The sequence below is a fragment of the Armigeres subalbatus genome, chromosome 2 (genome assembly GCF_024139115.2).
Source record: "Armigeres subalbatus isolate Guangzhou_Male chromosome 2, GZ_Asu_2, whole genome shotgun sequence".
NCBI lineage: Eukaryota > Metazoa > Arthropoda > Insecta > Diptera > Culicidae > Armigeres > Armigeres subalbatus.
In genome coordinates, this window is record NC_085140.1 from 203,404,714 (window position 1) to 203,424,425 (window position 19,712).

At 37.0% G+C, this 19,712-nt stretch overlaps 1 protein-coding gene across 9 annotated transcripts in view; it reads right to left on the bottom strand.

The window, feature by feature from the left end:
* The window catches only part of LOC134211509 (aldehyde dehydrogenase, dimeric NADP-preferring-like), a 137,570-nt gene that overhangs the window by 74,123 nt on the left and 43,735 nt on the right, over nt 1–19,712 (bottom strand). Inside the window, exon 1 of one of the 9 annotated variants that reach the window (XM_062688416.1) lies at nt 14,502–14,693. The exons of 7 other annotated variants lie outside the window; for them this stretch is intronic. Coding sequence is in view for 1 of the 2 variants with exons in the window: in XM_062688415.1 (XP_062544399.1) it covers nt 14,109 (1 nt within the window). In the remaining variant the exon portion in view is untranslated. Of the gene's footprint in view, nt 1–14,108; nt 14,128–14,501; nt 14,694–19,712 lie in introns of those variants that run through there. One more of the 9 variants, XM_062688415.1, reaches the window with a different exon arrangement.

Here is a 19,712-nt window from a genome sequence, read left to right on the forward strand (position 1 = left end):
TGACAATGATAGCTAGGTGTAAAAATGTAGACGGAAATTTGTTTCGATACGTGAGACTTTTATTGGTGCGATGATGTCCAGCATGTAACCGAGTTAAGTACTGCACATTGGACACACGAATACTCATAGGTGTCAAGGTAGTAGAAAAGAATATAGAAAACTTCTAGGCTTACAAAATGATGAAACACTAGTGAGGTTGATGTACTGTGCATACTCAGACATACTGAAATATTGATAGTAGACGATAGGAAAGAGACAACAGTTTTCTTTGAATACTAACCGGGTGATAAATTAATTCCCTTCGTTTGCGAGCGATTGTCCTGCTGAACGCTGCATACAGTGTTGCAAAATATAATTTCTTGTCAATCGACTAATTTGTCATTCTACACCAGTGGTGCTCAGCACTTTGGGCGCTTTTTTCCTTAATTTTCTTCTCACACAATAAAAATGATATTTGACCATACAAAATAGCACTTGATCGAAAGCTTTTAAATATATCTGTCTGCTGAGGGTAATTAAACGACACTTCTACACTAATGATTTTGGCGGATGATTGATTCTACGACTTTGCTTAACATTGGTGCTGGAAAGGACGATATTTGTGTCGAGCTGCTGAATCACGGATATGAACAGCTGTATCGATTTACCCTGTAATACTAGAATAATAAGGGAGGATATTTAATTACCTACCTAGCGATAGGATGGCCTCATATTGCCCGCCTATAAAAATAGTACATGCTACAAAGACATTGTCCTCTGAACTTGACATAGCAAGTCTTTGACAAATTTCTCAAATGCAACTTACTTTGTTGTAACTAAATTCAAAGCAGTGGAGAAAAAATGAACTATGACAGGTAATATCTGAATCCAATTTGCTGCGAAACTGATTAGGTTGATGCGTCGATGACATCGACATCGACAATGAAATTGATCACAGAGCAGTCGTGAAGGCTTTGTCCAATTGAAGAAATGATCTGCGACAGTAAAATGGACTATTTACCCTTCCAAATAGACCAAATAGAACCAGCTATGGTAGCTAATGCACAAACACGGATTTCCGGATAAACTGATACGGTTGATCAAGGCAACGATAGATCGGGGGATGTTTCCGGCAAGGTTATGGTCTTTCGTGCTTGCTATTTAATATCGATGCATCGTTTTGAAGGGAGTAATCCGAGAGGCAGGGATTGATACGAGTGTACGATTTTCACGAAGGTCGTTCAGCTATTTGGTTTCGCAGACGACATTGATATTACGGTACGTAACTTTGGGAAGATGGAAGAAACCTACGTCAGACTGAAGAGAAAGCGGAAAGCGGATCGGACTAGACATCAATACATCGAAGATGAAGTACATGACAATAAAAGTTTATATCGGTGGTGACGAAATCGAGATGGTTGAAGAATTCGTGTACTTTGGCTCACTGATTACCTCGGGCAACGATACCAGAAATTCAGCAGGAAATCGTACGTACTTTGAATTCCGCAAGATGCTCCGATTAAATAGAGTTCGACGCCGTACCAAACTATAAAACGCTTTTTAGACCGGTAGTTCTCTACGGACACGATATGGAGTTTTCAAAAGGAGAATGCTGCGTACCATCTATGGTGGGGTCAATATTAGCAATAAACAATTACAAAATTTTCCACAAAATAAATGTTTTTTCTCCATAAAAAATTAAAAATTTTCCACAAAATAATCAATAAAAAGCAATAAAAATAAGAAAATTTCCATAAAAAAAGAAAGCAATGAAATTTTACATGAACTTTAAACGCTTTTAAAGAAGGGGTCTTCTATGGAGAAAAAAGCACAGTTTCATTGCTTTTTTATACAGTAATATCCCGATTTTATCTCCTCCTGGTGAATTTTCGGGTGATAAAACAGGGTATGCGACAAAATTGGAAAAAACAAATTATTCCCCATTTTTTAATTCATTCCACAACTATGAATCATTTTATGCCTTGGAAAGGCCAAATGCGTGAACGGTACCCGTTATTTCTTGTCGAAATTGCTTACAGAATATTTCCCAGGTACTTAGAAGTCGTTCGTAATAAACTACAGGCGGTGAAAGTTATTTCATGAAAATCAATGTTGTTTGTGGTATTATTTACGAAAATAAAAAGAATGAAATTTTTTTGGGGTGACAAAATCGGGTCGAAAACGTGATAAAATCGGGACGTGATAAAATCGGGTCGAAAACGTGATAAAATCGGGAGTAGACAAAATCGGGGAGTGACAAAATCGGGTCAACACTGTATTTCTTTATGGAAATTTTCTTATTTTTTTTATTGCTCTTTATTGATCATTTTGTGGAAATTTTTTATGGAAAAATATAGAAGAAAAGACGGCTTTGGCAGGTTTTTTTTTCTATTATTGTTTTATGAAATTTGGCCACAATATTCTTTGATATGCAAAGAATGTTTAGGCCAAATTTGAGCATAATCAGTCATAAAACCCCCCTGACAATAATAGAACAAAACCTGCCAAAGCCGTCATTCCCCCTATTTATTTTGTGGAAAATTTTGTAATTTTTTATTGCTAATATTTTGTATTTTTTCGTGGAACTTTTTGATTTTTTTATGTAATGTTCTTCTTTTATAATTGCAATTTTTTGCTTTTAAAAGTGCTTATTTATTTTTGTTTTGTGGAAAATTCTTAATTGTTCATGGAAATTTTGTTTTATTCTGTGAAATTTTATATTTATTTATTGCTCATACCCTGATTTCTTTATTGTCATTCCTTTTTAATTTATTGATATCTTATAAGGTGGACAAATTTCGGTACTGTTCGGATTTCGATCCCTCACGGTACCTAGTTTCTAAGAATTAGTCCTGTCTAATGAGCAGGTTGAAGTCTCTCGAAGTTATACCGATCCTGCTCGTTTCCAATTGTGGACAAAAAAGAACAAGCAGGCGGAGAGAAACTTCGAGCGACATAAACCTCCCCATTAGTATAGCACCTTAGTTTGTTTTATTTTTTTTAGACGGTATCTTTTGGCAGGCCAAAATGTATGGAACAGTATGTAGTTAACAATATTATAAAGCGTATTAGCATTGTCAGCATAACTCGCAACAAATTGTATTCGACGGGGAATCTGGTCCCATTATTTGCTATTGAAAATTGTACCGATCGGCATTGTGTCGAGGAATTTTTGAAAAATCCAAAGGTTTCTAGAAAAAAAACCAAAGTATTTTTATTTTCGGAAACAATGTAAATGATAACTTTGTGATTAGCGGCTTTTCAGTCTCACAAAAATCGAAACGACACGTTGGTTTAGGGAAGGAAACTAAACCACCGTTTCGATTTTTGTGAGACTGAAAAGCCGCTAATCCCAAAGTTATCAAATGATACAGTCGTTTTTCAAGTTAGAAATATAAATGATTGTATAACTTTTCACCGAAAACTATTTCGCGGAATTCATTTTCTCGGTTAAACATTTCGCGGAATAACATTTGACGATTTGTTACTCTCCGCAGTACGACAGTTGGCGGATTGTACCATTTCGCCGAATGACTTTTGGCGGAATGTACCATTTCGCAGAATGCATCATTTCATGGAAAATTAACAATAATAGCTTAGTGTTCATTCAGCACTTCCACAATTAATACATGCGAGATTTCTAAGCCAAGCTTTTTTTTTTGCATTCGAATAACATGAGGTGTTGAAATTTTTATGCCTAAAAAAGTCGAATTTTTTTTATTGTCAGAAGTTGAACCCAGCCTCCTTCAGCATAGTCTTGCTTGGCAGCCACGCATCTTACCGCACGGCTAAGAAAGGCCTTCCAGAATATATAGAAATAGTTTTCGAAATTTCAAATGCGCCTTACAAATCCTTTATTATATCTGATAGACGAGCCAGATATAATGAAGGGATTATCTTCTCTCCTTACTTTGTTACGGATAGACGCTTTATGAATAATCCTTTTTTCTTCCTTATACCGCCTTATACCGAGAAAACGTATTTGTTTAAATACGGCATTATATCCTCCCTGCGCTATGTACCGTGCAGAGGCAATCATTTAAAAAAGACATTATCAACTCTATTCGCCTTATACCGGGCGGTAGCATCCATTTAAAGAAGACGTTACCTATTCCTTCGCCTTATACCGAGAAGACGCGTCCTATTAAAGAAGGCATTATCAATTCCTTTCGCCTTATACCGGGCAGACGCGTTCTTTTAAAGAAGCCATCTCAAATTCTTTCGCCTTATACCGAACATATGCATCCATTTAAAGAAGGCGTTACCCCTCCCTTCGCATTAACCAGGCAGACGCGTTCTTTTAAATAAGGCATTATCGATTATTTTCGCCTTATATGGGGCAGACACATCTATTTAAAGAAGGCATTATCCTTCCATTCACCTTATTCTGAGAATGTGCGTTCTTTTAAAGAAGGCATTATCAAATCCTTTCGCCTTATACCGGGCAGATGCATCCATTTAAAGAAGGCGTTACCCCTTCTTTCGCCTTATACCGGGGAGACGCGTTCTTTTAAAGAAAACATTATCAACTCCTTTCACCTTATACCGGGCTGACATATCCATTCAAAGTAGGCATTATCTTTTCCCTTTGGCTTATACCTGGCAGATGGGTTAAATCATAGAAAGGACTACCTCTTCTCTTTTCTTTACACAGAGCAAACGTGTCCATTTCAAGAAGGCATTGTTTCCTCACTTTGCGGTGTAACGACTGGATGCGGTTATGCAAAGAAAGCCTTACCTACTTTAATTGCTTCAAATGAAAATCCAAAAGAATTGAGCCCGGATCGCATGTAATTAATCAGTTAATATATCAATGATAATTATTCTAACTGAATTCCGCCAAATGGCATGATTTTCGGTGAAAATGTACATTCCGCGAAATGTTTTTCGGAAAAAGGTGCATTCCGCGAAATGTGTTTTGGAGAGTTGATAAAATCAAAAAAAAATACTACCCTGTAAATGCATATAAATAAATACAACGATAGCTAACCCCTAAGTATTATTTCGACCTTCCTAATACGATTTAAATATGTTTTAAAATCAGAAGCCAGTCTTGTAAAATTTGTTGTTGAGTATTGACAGTCAACAATTCAAACATCTGATCATAGGGCTGTCCCCGTAGAGCTTTTCTTTTGACGATATCAATTATTTTTTTCAATAAATTGTTAGTTAAATAGTAAGGTCTTGAGCTTTTCATTGATATGCATATGTCAAGGATAAATATTGAATTCAATAAAGTTATGGCAAAAGTTTCCTATGTTCACAACCGGACAGCTTCCCTTATACATTTTTAACAACTCAAATTTGGCATGCATGAATTGAATGAGCGTGTAAATCTCACAATTTTAATGTAAACTTTTTGTGACGTCCTGATAAACTTAGTGATACAAGTAGACAATTGCAATACTTCTATGTTTAAACGAACTCATATCATAGAAATGTTAGCTAAATCTTTTTTCTTTCAAACAAATGCAAAGCAAGCTAATTTCCTCATACGGAAACGGTCTAATTTGTTTAATTTTCCTAATCAGTCTGAATTGTATAATTTGCTTAATTTGTTTAATTTGTCCAATTTGTTCTCTTCTTCTTGGTAAACATTACATGCCCGATTGAGACATTGCCGCCTCGTAGCGTAGTGTGCATTAAACAATTCCACATATATTAACTGCGAGTTTTTAACCATGTTACTATTTCTGAATTCGTGACTTATTATCCACAATGATAATCTTATCCCCAGGAGAGTCGAAAAAAATTCAAGGGTGTTTAATTAATCTAAATTGTTTGACTTGTCTAATATGTAACTTCAGTTAAGTAATAATTTTGACAAATTTAGGACAAAATCGCCCGATTAATATCCAGTTTACTGAATTTCCAATTCGCTCGATTCGACATGTAGCAATTTAGTGTAGTAAATAAAAAGTCACCCAATAAATAATTGATAAAAAAATATTGGGTCAATGTTATAAAATTTAGAGTGATTCAAATTTTAACTTTTTTGCTTTGATATGCTTAAATGATGATATTTGAGATTTTAATAATCCACCCAAATTATAAGCTAATTTTGAAATAACTTGACTGATTACGTGCAGATTGAAGTTCGTATAAAGATTACAATAAAAAGAGCAAATTTGTAGAAAACCGCGCCGCATAGCTGCTCATTAAGCTCCAACAATATATGAGTATGTAGGAAATATAGGAAATTTTACAAGGGAACAGATCAACTTTGTTGCGATTTGATGCTTTCAAGAAAAGCTATTAAAGAAATACTGAATCGTGAGTAGGGATGAAACGATACCACCGAGGTATCGATACTTTTACTTTAAAGTAGTATCGTATAAAAGTATCGATAACACTAAAAATCGAATTAAAAGTATCGATACCTACTCGTATCATATGAGTACTCATATATTTGAAGTAAAACTCAAAAACGATTGTTTTGTCATTGTCAAGTCTTCTTTTTCTTATTGGCATTACATCCCCACACTGGGACAGAGCCGCCTCGCAGCTTAGTGTTCATTAAGCACTTCCACAGTTATTAACTGCGAGGTTTCTAAGCCAAGTTACCATTTTTGCATTCGTATATCAGGAGGCTAACACGATGATACTTTTATGCCCAGGGAAGTCGAGACAATTTCCAATCCGAAAATTGTCTAGACCGGCACCGGGAATCGAACCCAGCCACCCTCAGCATGGTCTTGCTTTGTAGCCACGCGTTTTACCGCACGGCTAAGGAGGGCCCCGTTATTGTCAAGTAGATATCCGTTATTTATGTTAACTAAAGAATTAAGCGCATTTGTTTACTATTTGTTCTTCGATACTTTAATTCATTTATCTCGAGAGTGTTTTAAAAGCTGTTAAACTTTATTTCACGTCAATCATTTAATATGTAAACCAATTGCATCTTTTGATCATCAAATATATTTTTCGGTATTTTTAATTTATGTTCCTAAAGATGCGAATCTCCCTGATGCTAATTTAATGGGATGGGACTTTTGCAACACAGTTGCAAATATTGTTATCCAGTTTGAGGAAATTTAAACCGATATAGGATTGAATAAAGTGACATTCGCATTATTTATTTTGAAAGCTTATATGTTGTGAGTAATTATTTTAGTCTTAATAATAATTTATAAAAAAAAATCAAATCGTTTCAAAATAATATTGTGTCCTATCAACCTCTAACACTCAGTATAATGCCAACTATTCAATTTCTTAGCAACGATTAGTTTGGATTTTCTTAAGAAATCTTTTGCAATCTTGATCTTGTGACTGTGCGGTTTGCTGCGCCGGCTATTTGAGCGTATGTGTACTGTATACCATCGCATATCTTTATCTGTACTTTATCTTAAGTAAGTGTCCAGTCTGGAAAACAATTGGATGAAGATGGGGAAGTTGTTTTTTTTAATGCTTTTTTATCCAGAATTCTTTAAAATAAAGATTAGTTCACTTTTATGAATTTCACTAATAATATACCGCAATTAGCACAAATAAGTGTTGAGCAGCAGAAAATTAATACTTGGTATTTTTTATTCGAATTAAATACTAAAACTTAGAAGATTATTTCGATGAAAATACGAATGTTTCCATTAAGGTTTAGCATTAGCATTAGCATTAGCATTTAGCAGTTCGCACATATTCGTAGGTGGTACAAGCCAAGACTATTGTATGAGAGTTGCATCACTTTCATCCGTTACCACAGATATTGATTTGGGACTAATCACTAACTCTTAGATGGAAGTAATGTACTCTCCAATAGTCGAGATCTGTCCTGGCCACGTCCTTCCGAATGCTGAGGAAGGGGAAGGATGGTTTGTTGGACACCTACTTAAGAAAGATGCAGAGAATTCTACACTTTTCATAGGTGCCACGGGGGGTTGGTGGGATTGTGGAAGGTTATAACAGTAGGAATCGTTTTGGTAGAACATGAAACACAGAAAGAACTTAGATAGAAATACAAAGTAGGAAAGGGACGAGCCTGGAATTGAACCCATGTCCTCCTGCTTATAAGGCAAAAGCGGCAGCCACTAGACCACCGAGCTCGTCCGAATGTTTCCATTAAGGTTTATTAGATTTAATAAAGTTTAAATCGGGTACTCGTTTAATTCAAGTACTTCAATTCGATACTTACTTGGTATCGGACATCAAAATATCGATTCCAAAAGTACTTGGTATCGAATCAAAAGTATCGAGTATTTACTCGTATATACTAGTATCGATTCATCCCTAATCGTGAGGAATTCAATTTAACCCAATATCAATAACGGACATTTTTGTTTTCTTTATAACTCGGTTTACAAACATCAGATCGCACCAACTGTCTTCTAGCTGAAGAAGTGTTCTATGAAGTCAACTTGTGATGAATTAAAAAAATAAAGTAAATGACCCACCTCACGAAACGGGTTTTCACATAAGTGAAGATTTCTTTAGTGATTTACATACAAACTTTAAACTGCGCGTGCTCAGTCACATAACAACCAAATTAGGTAAAAATTTAGGAGGATTAATAAAACCGCAAATATAATCGTTTAAGCAAAGGGGAGAGAAAAGTCAAAATTTGAATTACCTATTTGAATTAAAAATCATATTATTTTAAACCGGTTTGATAACAACAAGTTGCAATCAAACAATGATCTTTTTTCCCATTGTTTCCAATGGTCAGATCAGCCAAATCACTAATTTTGATGATAGATTTGAATTAAGAAAGGCGATTTAAAGGCTACATCAACTTTTCAAAGTGAATCTTCAATTTTCCTTTCTACTAAAACAGTATCCCCTTTTAGAAATTTTGCGCACGCTTATGCTTCATAGAGGACAGCCCGTGCTTCAATCTAGAAGAGTCATGCATACCACTGAAAAATGAGTTGGGCAATCCATCGCACAATTTCTGTAAATACACTTCACTTGTTTTTCGCCTTTTCTCTGTACTCACTGGTATGAATGAGGTATGTATCTACTCGCGTGTGGGTTATGTAAAAAAAAAATCATCACCATAAAAAAGTGGTATAAACTTTGCACACCTCGATGCTGGTTGGTAGCCTCATATCCAAAGTCGTGGTTTGCGCCTGTCGCGTCGCGATGATGACGCGCAGCAATCCATCCACACAGTTCACAAAAGAGCGCATAACTTTGAAGGCCTCTTCTTGGTATGTACCAAGCCAAAGTTCAATTATGACTCGCACTGATGGTCAAAGGACGCAAACGCTGCTGGTGTCTAGAGGAACAATTTAATTCAGACGAACATATGTTTACCTTTTTTTAATACAACAGAGTTGTACTAAGAGAACAAGTCAAGCAAGATTTTTTTCTAAGGAAATCCAAGAGTCAAGTGGTACGTCCAAATATTCTCAATAATTGTAACTTGTGCTTACTTTGACAAAGAAAACTGGAAAGTACTTTACTGTACGAGATGTGAAATAAAAATGGACAACACTCCTATTCCCGCCCTCAACGCTTATTACTCGGATGCTTTACAACCAATAAGATAAGAACCTATCTGTAAGTTTCTAGTGTTTTATAGAGAGTCAAGCCATTTGATTGGAATACGATCGAGTAATAGTTGGGGACGAGAATAGGGGTATTGCCCAAAAAGACCTTCTCCCTATGTCACATGCAATATTTAACCAACTCCGTTTGTTAGAGTAGTTTATTCCATTATTAGGAATTATATTTGGTAATGATACGATCGTCATGCTACAAACAACTTTTCATTATTTATGAATGAGTCAATCACTAGAAATACACTACGTGAATAAATCGGAGGTTTATAGATCTGTTTATTGTATATATGATTGCAGAGACAATTGAATCTACCAACCACCAACTACGTTTGAAATGACGAAAATTGCAATGATTAGTCGTCCATGTCAAATCGGTCAATCGTGGATAATGTGTGATGAGTTTGGCCGTTCTCGTGCACTAAGTCAAATAGCGTTCCACAGACAGGTATGTATGCGTTAAACATAATGTAAAATTTTCATCAAAATCAGGAAGCGTTCTTTCCGACTAAATACTATCAAATCCACAGATCTATTTAAGCTATAATCTCTCGAATTACTTTTAGATGTTGATAAATTGTCCTATACTGAAGGGTATTCAAATATAAAGAAATAACTGTTTAACAATTGATATTGTATCAATAGATGCTAATTAATGTTATAATAATAATAAATAATAATAATAAGTGGGTGCGCAGGTGAAACTCTGGTTGTCCGTCAGAAAACACAATTTCGAGCTGAGCTGAAACCGCAATTCCTAACCGCCGTATTTAGTACCCTGAATGACCGTATAGAAAAAGTTTTCGGGTCCTTTACGGGCTGCATGTTTATATGAAAAACATAACTTGTGGAAAACGTTATTAGCAAATTAGTCCCATGACATCGAAATGACATTTCCTGTCACTGCTCCAGAAGTTGCGAAGATATTTCGTTAAGAGCCAGAACCGTCACGAAATCTATTGTAGAACTTGTAGGATCGTTAGAATATTTCTAGACCACCAAAACAGACACATATGAGGTTAAAAGACTATTATTCTTCCATTTACTTCCACTATTAACTTCCACTATTAAATGGAAGAATAATAGTCTTTTAACCTTGTAGCATTTCCCCTAAGACGCTCTAAAATAATTAATCATAATTAATCAGACACATATTCCAAACACTGAAGATTTATCTGAAATATGCGATTCAAATGTTGCATATCTTTTTTTTTTATTCGAACATTCCTGAATAATGGAAATAAATGGACTATCTCAAAATAAATTTTCAGCTCGAGTTGTTTTTTTTTTTTTGAGATACTTTAAACCAAGAGCTGGCTCGTATCTGAAGCGCGAGGTCATTAGAACCCGAGCAGGAGAAAATAACTCATCAATACCTAATTCTATTATTGATACCTTAATTTGCAATGAACTTGTTTTTCATAGGAGGTAAAATACCAAAGGAGTAATACTAAAAATTGATATGCAAAATATTACAATCATACTCTGTTATTACAATACCAAACGCATAACAAATTATTATTCGTTTGGTATTAAAATGCTCAAGCATGTTATACCTGAAGTATTTTGCATATTATTTTTGGTATCAAGGTAAGAAACGATGAATAATGTATTTTCAAGCACGGAAATTTGGTGAGAAAATTTCATTAATATAAATTTTAATTTTTGCATCACTCTGCTTCAATCCGTCTAAGGTCACAAACGAGGTTGACACTTCGTCTGAAATCGGAATACTTGATTTCGAGCCATCCAGCGTTACACGCATCAGTCTGATCAGTTTCACCGAAAAATCATGTTCTGTCACAGCTCATTTCTTTTCACTGAATCGTACGCTGCTTTGAAATCAATGAACAGATGGTGAGTCTGCAAGTTGTACTCCCGGAATTTATCAAGGATCATCCGCAGACTAAACATCTAAACATCCGTCGTTGATCGGCCCTCATGAAAACCTGCCTGGTACTCACCGACGAATGACTCCACAAGCGGTCTCAGTCTGTCAAACAGGATACGCGATAGAATTTCGTACGCCGAGTTCAGAAGGGTAATCCCTCTGTAATTGGCATACTCTAGCCGGCAAGCAGTTCTTCATCCTCCCATATTTTCTGGATCTGGCTGGCACCATAGTCTTGTAGGTCAGCAAAATCCCCTCTCGGTCATTGCACATGGCGAGCACTGGCGCAGTCTTATGCCGCGCGCCATTGACAGTTGCGTGAAACCTCCGCACATCGTTTCTATCCATGTTCTCCAGCGCTTCAGCTGTCACACTCTCTTCGTGTTGCCTTTTTTCTGCGGTGGATTCGTTTCTCTTCTGCCCTTGTTACACTGTACCGCTCTCTGTTGGAACGGGTACGAACCACTAGCATTCGACTCCTAGCAACATTTTTCTCGTCCGTCACTCCTTGGCACTCCTCATCAGAACAACAATTTCGTTGGCGACGCTGTGTAGTGCCTATCACTTCCTGCGCTGTTGTGGTCGCAGCTTCGTGGGTATTTCCCCCAATCTGTTGACGTCGTTAGATCCGGTGGCATCTCCTATCCACTCGTCCAGCTTCTGGTGGTACTGTTCAGCAACCCCCTCAACTGACAAGCGTTGGATATTAAAACGCATCGTTCTGTTGTTTAGTGAATTCGTTGCGCTGGAAAGTCGCTACAAGGAAGTGATTCGAGTCAATGTTTAGACCTTGGCCAACTTCCTATCGATAACAAAGGGTGGGCTCTTCTCCCTATCTATTGAGTCAATCTGGGAAACGAGGGCTTTTTTTTGTTCGGGATGAACCACTGCGTCCATTTAATTGAAGTTTTGTAGTATACCCGTGTCATGTGTTTAGTGCATGTCTGTCTGCTCCATTTCTATTGAGAAGAAATGAAGTAGTCGTTTTTTATTCATATATTTCTCAAGCTTAATGTAAGGCCTCTTTAGATTAAGGTACCGCCTTATACCCTTCGAAAAATGGCTTACACCAACTCTCAAAGGCGAGCCCCTCAATCAGTTTCGGCTCAACAATAATCGGGATAACATTGATTTTGACCATGCATCGGTACTGAAGTTCAAACATATTTTTGTTTCTTCTTATGAGTTCCGAATTCGTTTTTGTATAGAGATCTAATTTCATTGCGTTTGGCATTTCTGAATCTCACACAGAGCTCTAATCAGTCAGAGGGTTCAGCAGATCCACCAAATTCGTATCCGCTTGTTTTCTAATTAATCAGCGCTCTGGAGCTTAAAGATTTATGTCGTCGGCTTCGAAACCAGCCTAAGATTGAGTTACGTTTTTCTAATTTACTCCATTGACTCTACCCAAACGGCGCAAGAAATGGGTCATCTAAACGCAAATTATAGTCGTTCCATCCATACTCTTCCGACCATCACTCATAAGTATTAACAAGAATTGTAAGAACTAGAGCACAGTGTAGTAGATCTTACTCCGTAATGCACCACGAAATGTGTCTACCCAGCATTACAGGCTCCGTTAACTGCCTGTCTAATTGTTTCATCCCCAGGCCATTCATCCCCTCAGCACGGGTCGCCTGACACCTTAAGATTCCTTTCTTTTATTTGGTAGGCACTATGCGTTACTTAACCGCTACTATACCGAGATCTACCGTGGTATTCTGCAGCCAGAATCCACACAGAATCTATTTTTAGATTTTTCCATTATTCATTGTTGTTGTCGTTGCTTGTCCATCTCACCGTGAGTCCATTGTGTCCATTTGTCCGTGTCGTGAATCCAATGTTCGTTGCATTGTTGGGCACCCATTTATCCGGGTACGTTGGAGGAATGCCTCCGAGAAGAACAATTTGTCAGTCGTCATTAGGCAGTCGTAACGGTAATGGCGCTTCCCAATACACCACCGCACAGGCTGCGCATCCGGCGACTGACGAGGGTTTGGTGTAGGGCTGGGAATCGAACCCATGACCATTCGTTTGTAAGGCGAACGTGTAGCCAACTACGCTACGGGACCCCCTAGTGCGGGTGTTTTTTTGGAATTGGGTTTAATGGGTAATCGGGTTTAATAAAAATAATTCACTTTCTGTATTCCTAATTGCCTAATTGCTAATTGGCATTTGTTGGCAGATTAATCCACCTAGCTATTTTATGGTGCCTTTCTTGCGCATTATGAAAAAAGTATTTTGGCCAGTATGTTGAGTAAATCACAACAGCTGAGCTTTCAAGTAAAACATCTCCGCTTATCGTAAAACGAGTTAGTACTATCCAGTTTATATAATTACACCACTTGATTGTAGCTATATAGATACGTATTTCGCCTTAACAGTAAGGCGGTCTTCAATGTCTCTTACTCGACTAGTCGATTGAATTTTCTTTATAAATTTTCCTCAAGGTGCAAAATTAGGGCGAAAATTTTCTCGATCTTTTTTAATTGATCTTTGAGCCATTTAACTAAGCTTCAGATATCAGAATGTTACATCGGTAATCAACAAAACATGTTTGGGTGATCATCGGCTTTCGTTTGCTGTGATACCATAACTTATGAGTCATAAGTTTGCTTCCGAGCAGTTGAATGTGCAAATTTCTAAACATTCTAGCCGTGATTCAGCAACCGAAATTAAGTGTATGCTTTAGTGTATCTCGTAGAGCTGATAACACTAATAGTATAAAACAGTATTTTACTTACTACTTGTTCAATCGTGTTAACAAATAAAGTCGACCAATACCAAGTGATCCCGCATAGAAAATACTCATCATTGAAGCAACACACACGAACTGGACTTCGATCTTGAATGACGCTGTCAAGCCACGAGATGCATTGAATTACAAGCAGGGTACACAAGCACGCACAGAATTATTTCAACAATTGACCTCCATTGATTTTTCCAATCACTTGATCATCTCGTCTTGTAGCTCGCGCATACAACCTATCATTTGTTTATTATAACGATCAACAACTTACATGCTTAAAAAGCATATTGAGTAATAGCCGTCGTACATATGTCAGACCACCTCGGATCATCAGTGCAGTTACAAGATTGTGTATGTTTTAATAGATAACAATAATAATTTAATATACCTTCAACTTCACTCAAAACAATTCTTTATAATCAACTGCTGCACTATAGCTCCCACAATAAAGATTGATAACGTATCACAAATTGCAGCAATACGATAAGGACACGCGCGAACCCGATATTCAAAAAATACAGCTGTCGGTTACGACCACGCGTGCGACAACTTTGCCTACCGAAACTGAACTACTGAATAATCGCCGTTTCCAATGTTCGTTGTTACGATACGAACCAGTGTTTTACAAACCGAGTTGTTTGTTGAACAAAATTCGAACCACCTATTGAGTTCGCTGAAACATGGGACACGTTTCGGCTAAGTGTTCTTGATCTCAGCAGTGTAAATGGTCAAAATAATGCAGATAGCATGTGGAATTTGAAAGCAAATATTAATTCAATGAAGGAACGAACAGTTTGGGCACCACTACTGTAATGTGCATTTGAATAAGGCTATGCTTCTTGTATAGGTTGAACCCCTCTGGCTGGCAGCAATTATTTTCAATTTTACTTCGTACATGAGTATTACTCGGTACCCCGACACAGTGTGGGAGCGATAATTGACCTAGTGGTGCTGCCTAGTGTAGGTAAGTGGCATGCCGAGCGTTATGTATGGAAATGGTTTGAAGTTTGAACGACCGATGATAGAGACTGGATCCGTACCAGTGGTGTCAACCCTGGTTTTGAACTTTTATTACGACGCCTGAAGATGTACGTGTGAAATGATTTAGAATGGGGTACGTTAACGAGAAAAGTTCTTGTTGATTGCGCAGTCCCAACTAGCAGTGAGTAGAGTCTTGCTTCAAGCATCGTCGTCAAGGAAGTATTGTCTAGTTGCAGTAAACTGGTTTCATGTAATGATAATAGATCTTAGATGCACAGGTTCTATTATTTATAGCCTTATTGCATTAATGGAAAACAAAATAAAATGATAAGAATGTTGCCATGTGAGACACGTTTGATTGCTATCATAGCATATCATAGTATAGTTACGGCACAGACAAGCAGACGTTACACTGAAGATATTTTAAATTCAATTGATTGCGAAATCCACATCCAGATGCACGCATTTTTGACATTTCACACTAGCGTTTTCTGTTTACATTGTTGTACTATACTTGACTTCGTGCAACATGTACACGGGGTGTTGCAGAGTAAATGACCTGACTAGAAGAGCATAACAAAAACAGAACACAATTTTGACATACTGTGATTGTTATAACTTATTTTGTTAAAACTTTGTACTTAGTATCCATTATCTTTCACATTTTGTAATTGGATTTTATCATATGATTTAAAAAATGCTCAACACCGAATTGCATTGCAGTAAGCAATAAAAAAAAGAGTCATCAAATCCCCCCAGCCTTAGATACCACAACGCTGATATAATTGGAAAAGATTGCCTAATTTGAAATGTTCTTAGTTTCATGTTTTTGAAAATAATCTTGTTCAGCAAAAACATTTTTTTTTATTGTTGGTCATAATCTGGACACCAATCACGACTTGTAAAATCTCAAAAGGAATCCCCAAAAATATATTTTGTATCTGATTCTGTTGTAAATTTCTAGCCAAATATGTTATTTTTGTAATAAAATTGCAACCAAATTTTATAGTTTTTGTATTTCAAGTAGTGTAATATTTATTATAAGTTTATACATTTTAACAACATTCTGCACCAAGTTTCTAACAAATTTTGTTATAGAAATTTGGTATAGCATAATAACAAATGTTGATATATGTTGATCTACTCAGGAAGCGATGAAGTTTTAAGAAAAATACGTCTGTTTGTGGTTACGGTGTACTTCGTAGATTGGGTACTAGTGATTCTCATGTTTGTTTAGAAATCTCGCTTAACTTTTCAAAAGGACCTAAGTAACATTTTTTTCATGAATTAATTTGAATAGCGCAATCAACACAACAACATGAAAGCTATTGATTACGCTATTCAAAATAATTCATGAAAAAAATGTTACTTAGGTCCTTTTGAAAAGTTAAGCGAGAAATCCCTATCCAGATTGCTATCAGAAATCGAAGTGGGTGTAGTCCTTGATTTTAACTGGGATTCCATGGAAAAGGTTAGACTACAGAATGGAGAAATGTACATGTTGCAAAGGGCATTGCCCCTTTCTGGATAACCCTGGATGTAAATATAATTCAAGCTGTTTAGCGAATAGTTTTAACTTGCAATGATGTCACACTCGTTATAACTCTGTGCATCATCTGTCTAGACGATTTCAATAATTTTTCAACCAATTCGATTTGGAGCGAACTGTCTTTTTAAGCGGTACACTAGAAATGTGTCCAGTCCATCGTATATTTCCAACTTTTTCGTATTTTTATATCATACTAGCTTTATGTACCCGGCTTTGCTCGGAATTGCCAGTTTGGTTTGCAGTTTTCTTTTACAATCGGAAAATGATAAAACCAATTGATCAACAGGGTAATTGTGTTTACTTAATCATACTTTATCATTTGATTAAAAGAAGGCTTTTGGAAACATTGACTGATTTTGAAGAAGGGATCTTGGGTTTGAAAGGTCTTATTCCGGGAAAACGTCTATTTCTAAAGAAGGAAAAACATTCATCGATGCCATATTCGGGCAACGCATATTTTCAAAGAAGGCATCACACACACCATTGCCTTATTCCGGGCAAATGCCTACTTTTGAAGAAGCAATCACATCCACCATTCAGAAGGAAACACATTAATCATTGCTTTTCACTGGGCATACAATTATTCCGATGAACAACAATACCCAATCCCAATACCCCCCACATCCCATTCCAAAAGTCCCTTCCAGCCTCTCTATAATAGTTTCCTTCGGGTAGGGATTACGTGCTTACGTGTTTGGTTTGAATTGACCTATGCGATAAAAAGGTATACTAAACTGTTCGTTTAATGAATATACCCTCTCTCTCATTTAGCTATGGCACTCATACCCAGTCTGATATAGTCTTCCTTAGACAGATAATATGGGTTCCAAATTTGGTGGACATCGATAAATGGGTTCAGAAGTCATGCTGAATTGATCGATAACTAAACAATACCCCTTGTCCCACACCCTCCCCTTTTTTTAAAATTAGTTAACCACATCCACTAAAATCGCTTCCTTAGGACAGACAATATTTGATACAAATTTGGTTCAAATCGGTCATGAGGCTCAGGATTTACATTGAGTTGATCGATTGCTAAACAATACCCCTCCCCATACCCTCCTCTTTGTAAAGAACACCTCCTCCCACACCCTCCCTCTTTCCCAAAGAGCATGCCTAACCCCCTATCGTCCCCTTCTTAAGATAAAGAATTTGTGTTCCAAATTTGGTCGAAATCGGTCAAGGGGTTCAGAGTTTACACTGCGTTGATCGATAATTAAGAAATACCCCTCCCCCCATACCCTCCCCTTTTTCAAAGAGCATACTTAACCTCCATATCGTTCCCTCTGTAAGATAAAGGATTTGTGTTTCAAATTCGGTTGAAATCGGCCAAGGGGTTCAGAATTTAAACTGAGCTGACCGATAACTAAGAAATACCCCTCCCCCACACCCCTTCCCTTTTCCAAAGAGCATGCTTAACCCCCGATCGTCCCCTTCTTAAGAGAAGGAAATTGTGTTCCAAATTTGGTCGAAATCGGCCAAGGGGTTAAGAATTTAACCTGCGTTAATCAATAGTTAAGCAATACCCCTCACCCCATACCCTCCTCCTTTTACAAAGAGCACGCTTAACCCCCCTATCGTTCCCTCTGTTAGAATTTGTGTTTCAAATTCGTTTGAAATCGGCCAAGGGGTTAAGAATTTACACTGAGTTGATCGATAACTAAGCAATACACCTCCCCCCACACCCCCTTCCCCTTTTCCAAAGAGTAATTGTGTTCCGAATTTGGTCGAAATCGGCCAAGGGGTTCAGAATTTAAACTGCGTTGATCGATAACTTAGCAATACCCCTCCCCCCATACTCTCCCCCTTTTCCAAAGAGCATGCTCAACCCTCCTATCGTCCCATCCTTAAGATAAAGAATTTGTGTTCAAAATTTGGTTGAAATCGGCCAAGGGGATCAGAATTTACACGGAGTTGATCGATAACTTAGCAATACCCCTCCCCCCATGCCCTCCCCTTTTCCAAAGAGCATGCTCAACCCCCCTATCGTCCCATCCTTAAGATATAGAATTTGTGTTCAAAATTTGGTTGAAATCGGCCAAGGGGTTCAGAATTTACACTGAGTTGATCGATAACTAAGCAATACCCTTCCCCACACCCTCCCCTTTTCCAAAGAGCATGCTTAACCCCCTATCGTCCCCTTTTTAAGATAAGGAATTTGTGTTCCAAATTTGGTCGAATTCGGCCAAGGGGTTCAGAATTTAAACTGCGTAGATCGATAATTAAGCAATACCCTTTCCCCCATACCTCCCCTTTTCCAAAATGCATGCTCGACCCGTCCCCTCCTTAAGATAAAGAATTTGTGCTCAAAATTTGGTTGAAATCGGCCAAGGGGTTCAGAATTTACACTCAGTTGACCGATAACTTAGCAATACCCCTCCCCCCACACCCTCCCCCTTTTCCAAAGAGCATGCCTAACCCCCGTATCGTCGTTTCTTCAAGATAAAGAATGTGTGTTCCAAATTTGGTTAAAATCGGTAAATGGGTTCCGAAGTTATGCTGGAACATACATACAAACATACATACAAACATACAAACATTGAGTTTTATATATATATATATATATATATATATATATATATATATATATATATATATATATATATATATATATATATATATATATATATATATATATATATATATATATATATATATATATATATATATATATATATATAATATATATAGATATAGATAGAAGATAGAAGAAGAAGAAGATATATTTATTTTATTGATTTTTGTCTAATATAATAAGTTCATCACTTATATAATCGAGTAGCCACAACAAAGCCGTAACTGTGCCTTTGCACGTCGTTCTAATACTGCCGTTTCCACCATCTTTTCGTTGTGGGTAAGTATTACTATGCTACTATTTTTGGAAAAGTTCTGCTCCACTAAAATATCTAGTTTTCATACATTATCTTACACTACAACCCAATTCAAGATAATAACGAACAATATAAGAGATAATACGACTCGATATAATCGGCAAAGACCTAGGCGACAAATAAGGGATCACGATTGGAGGCTTGGAACATGGAACTGCAAGTCGCTAGGTTTCGCAGG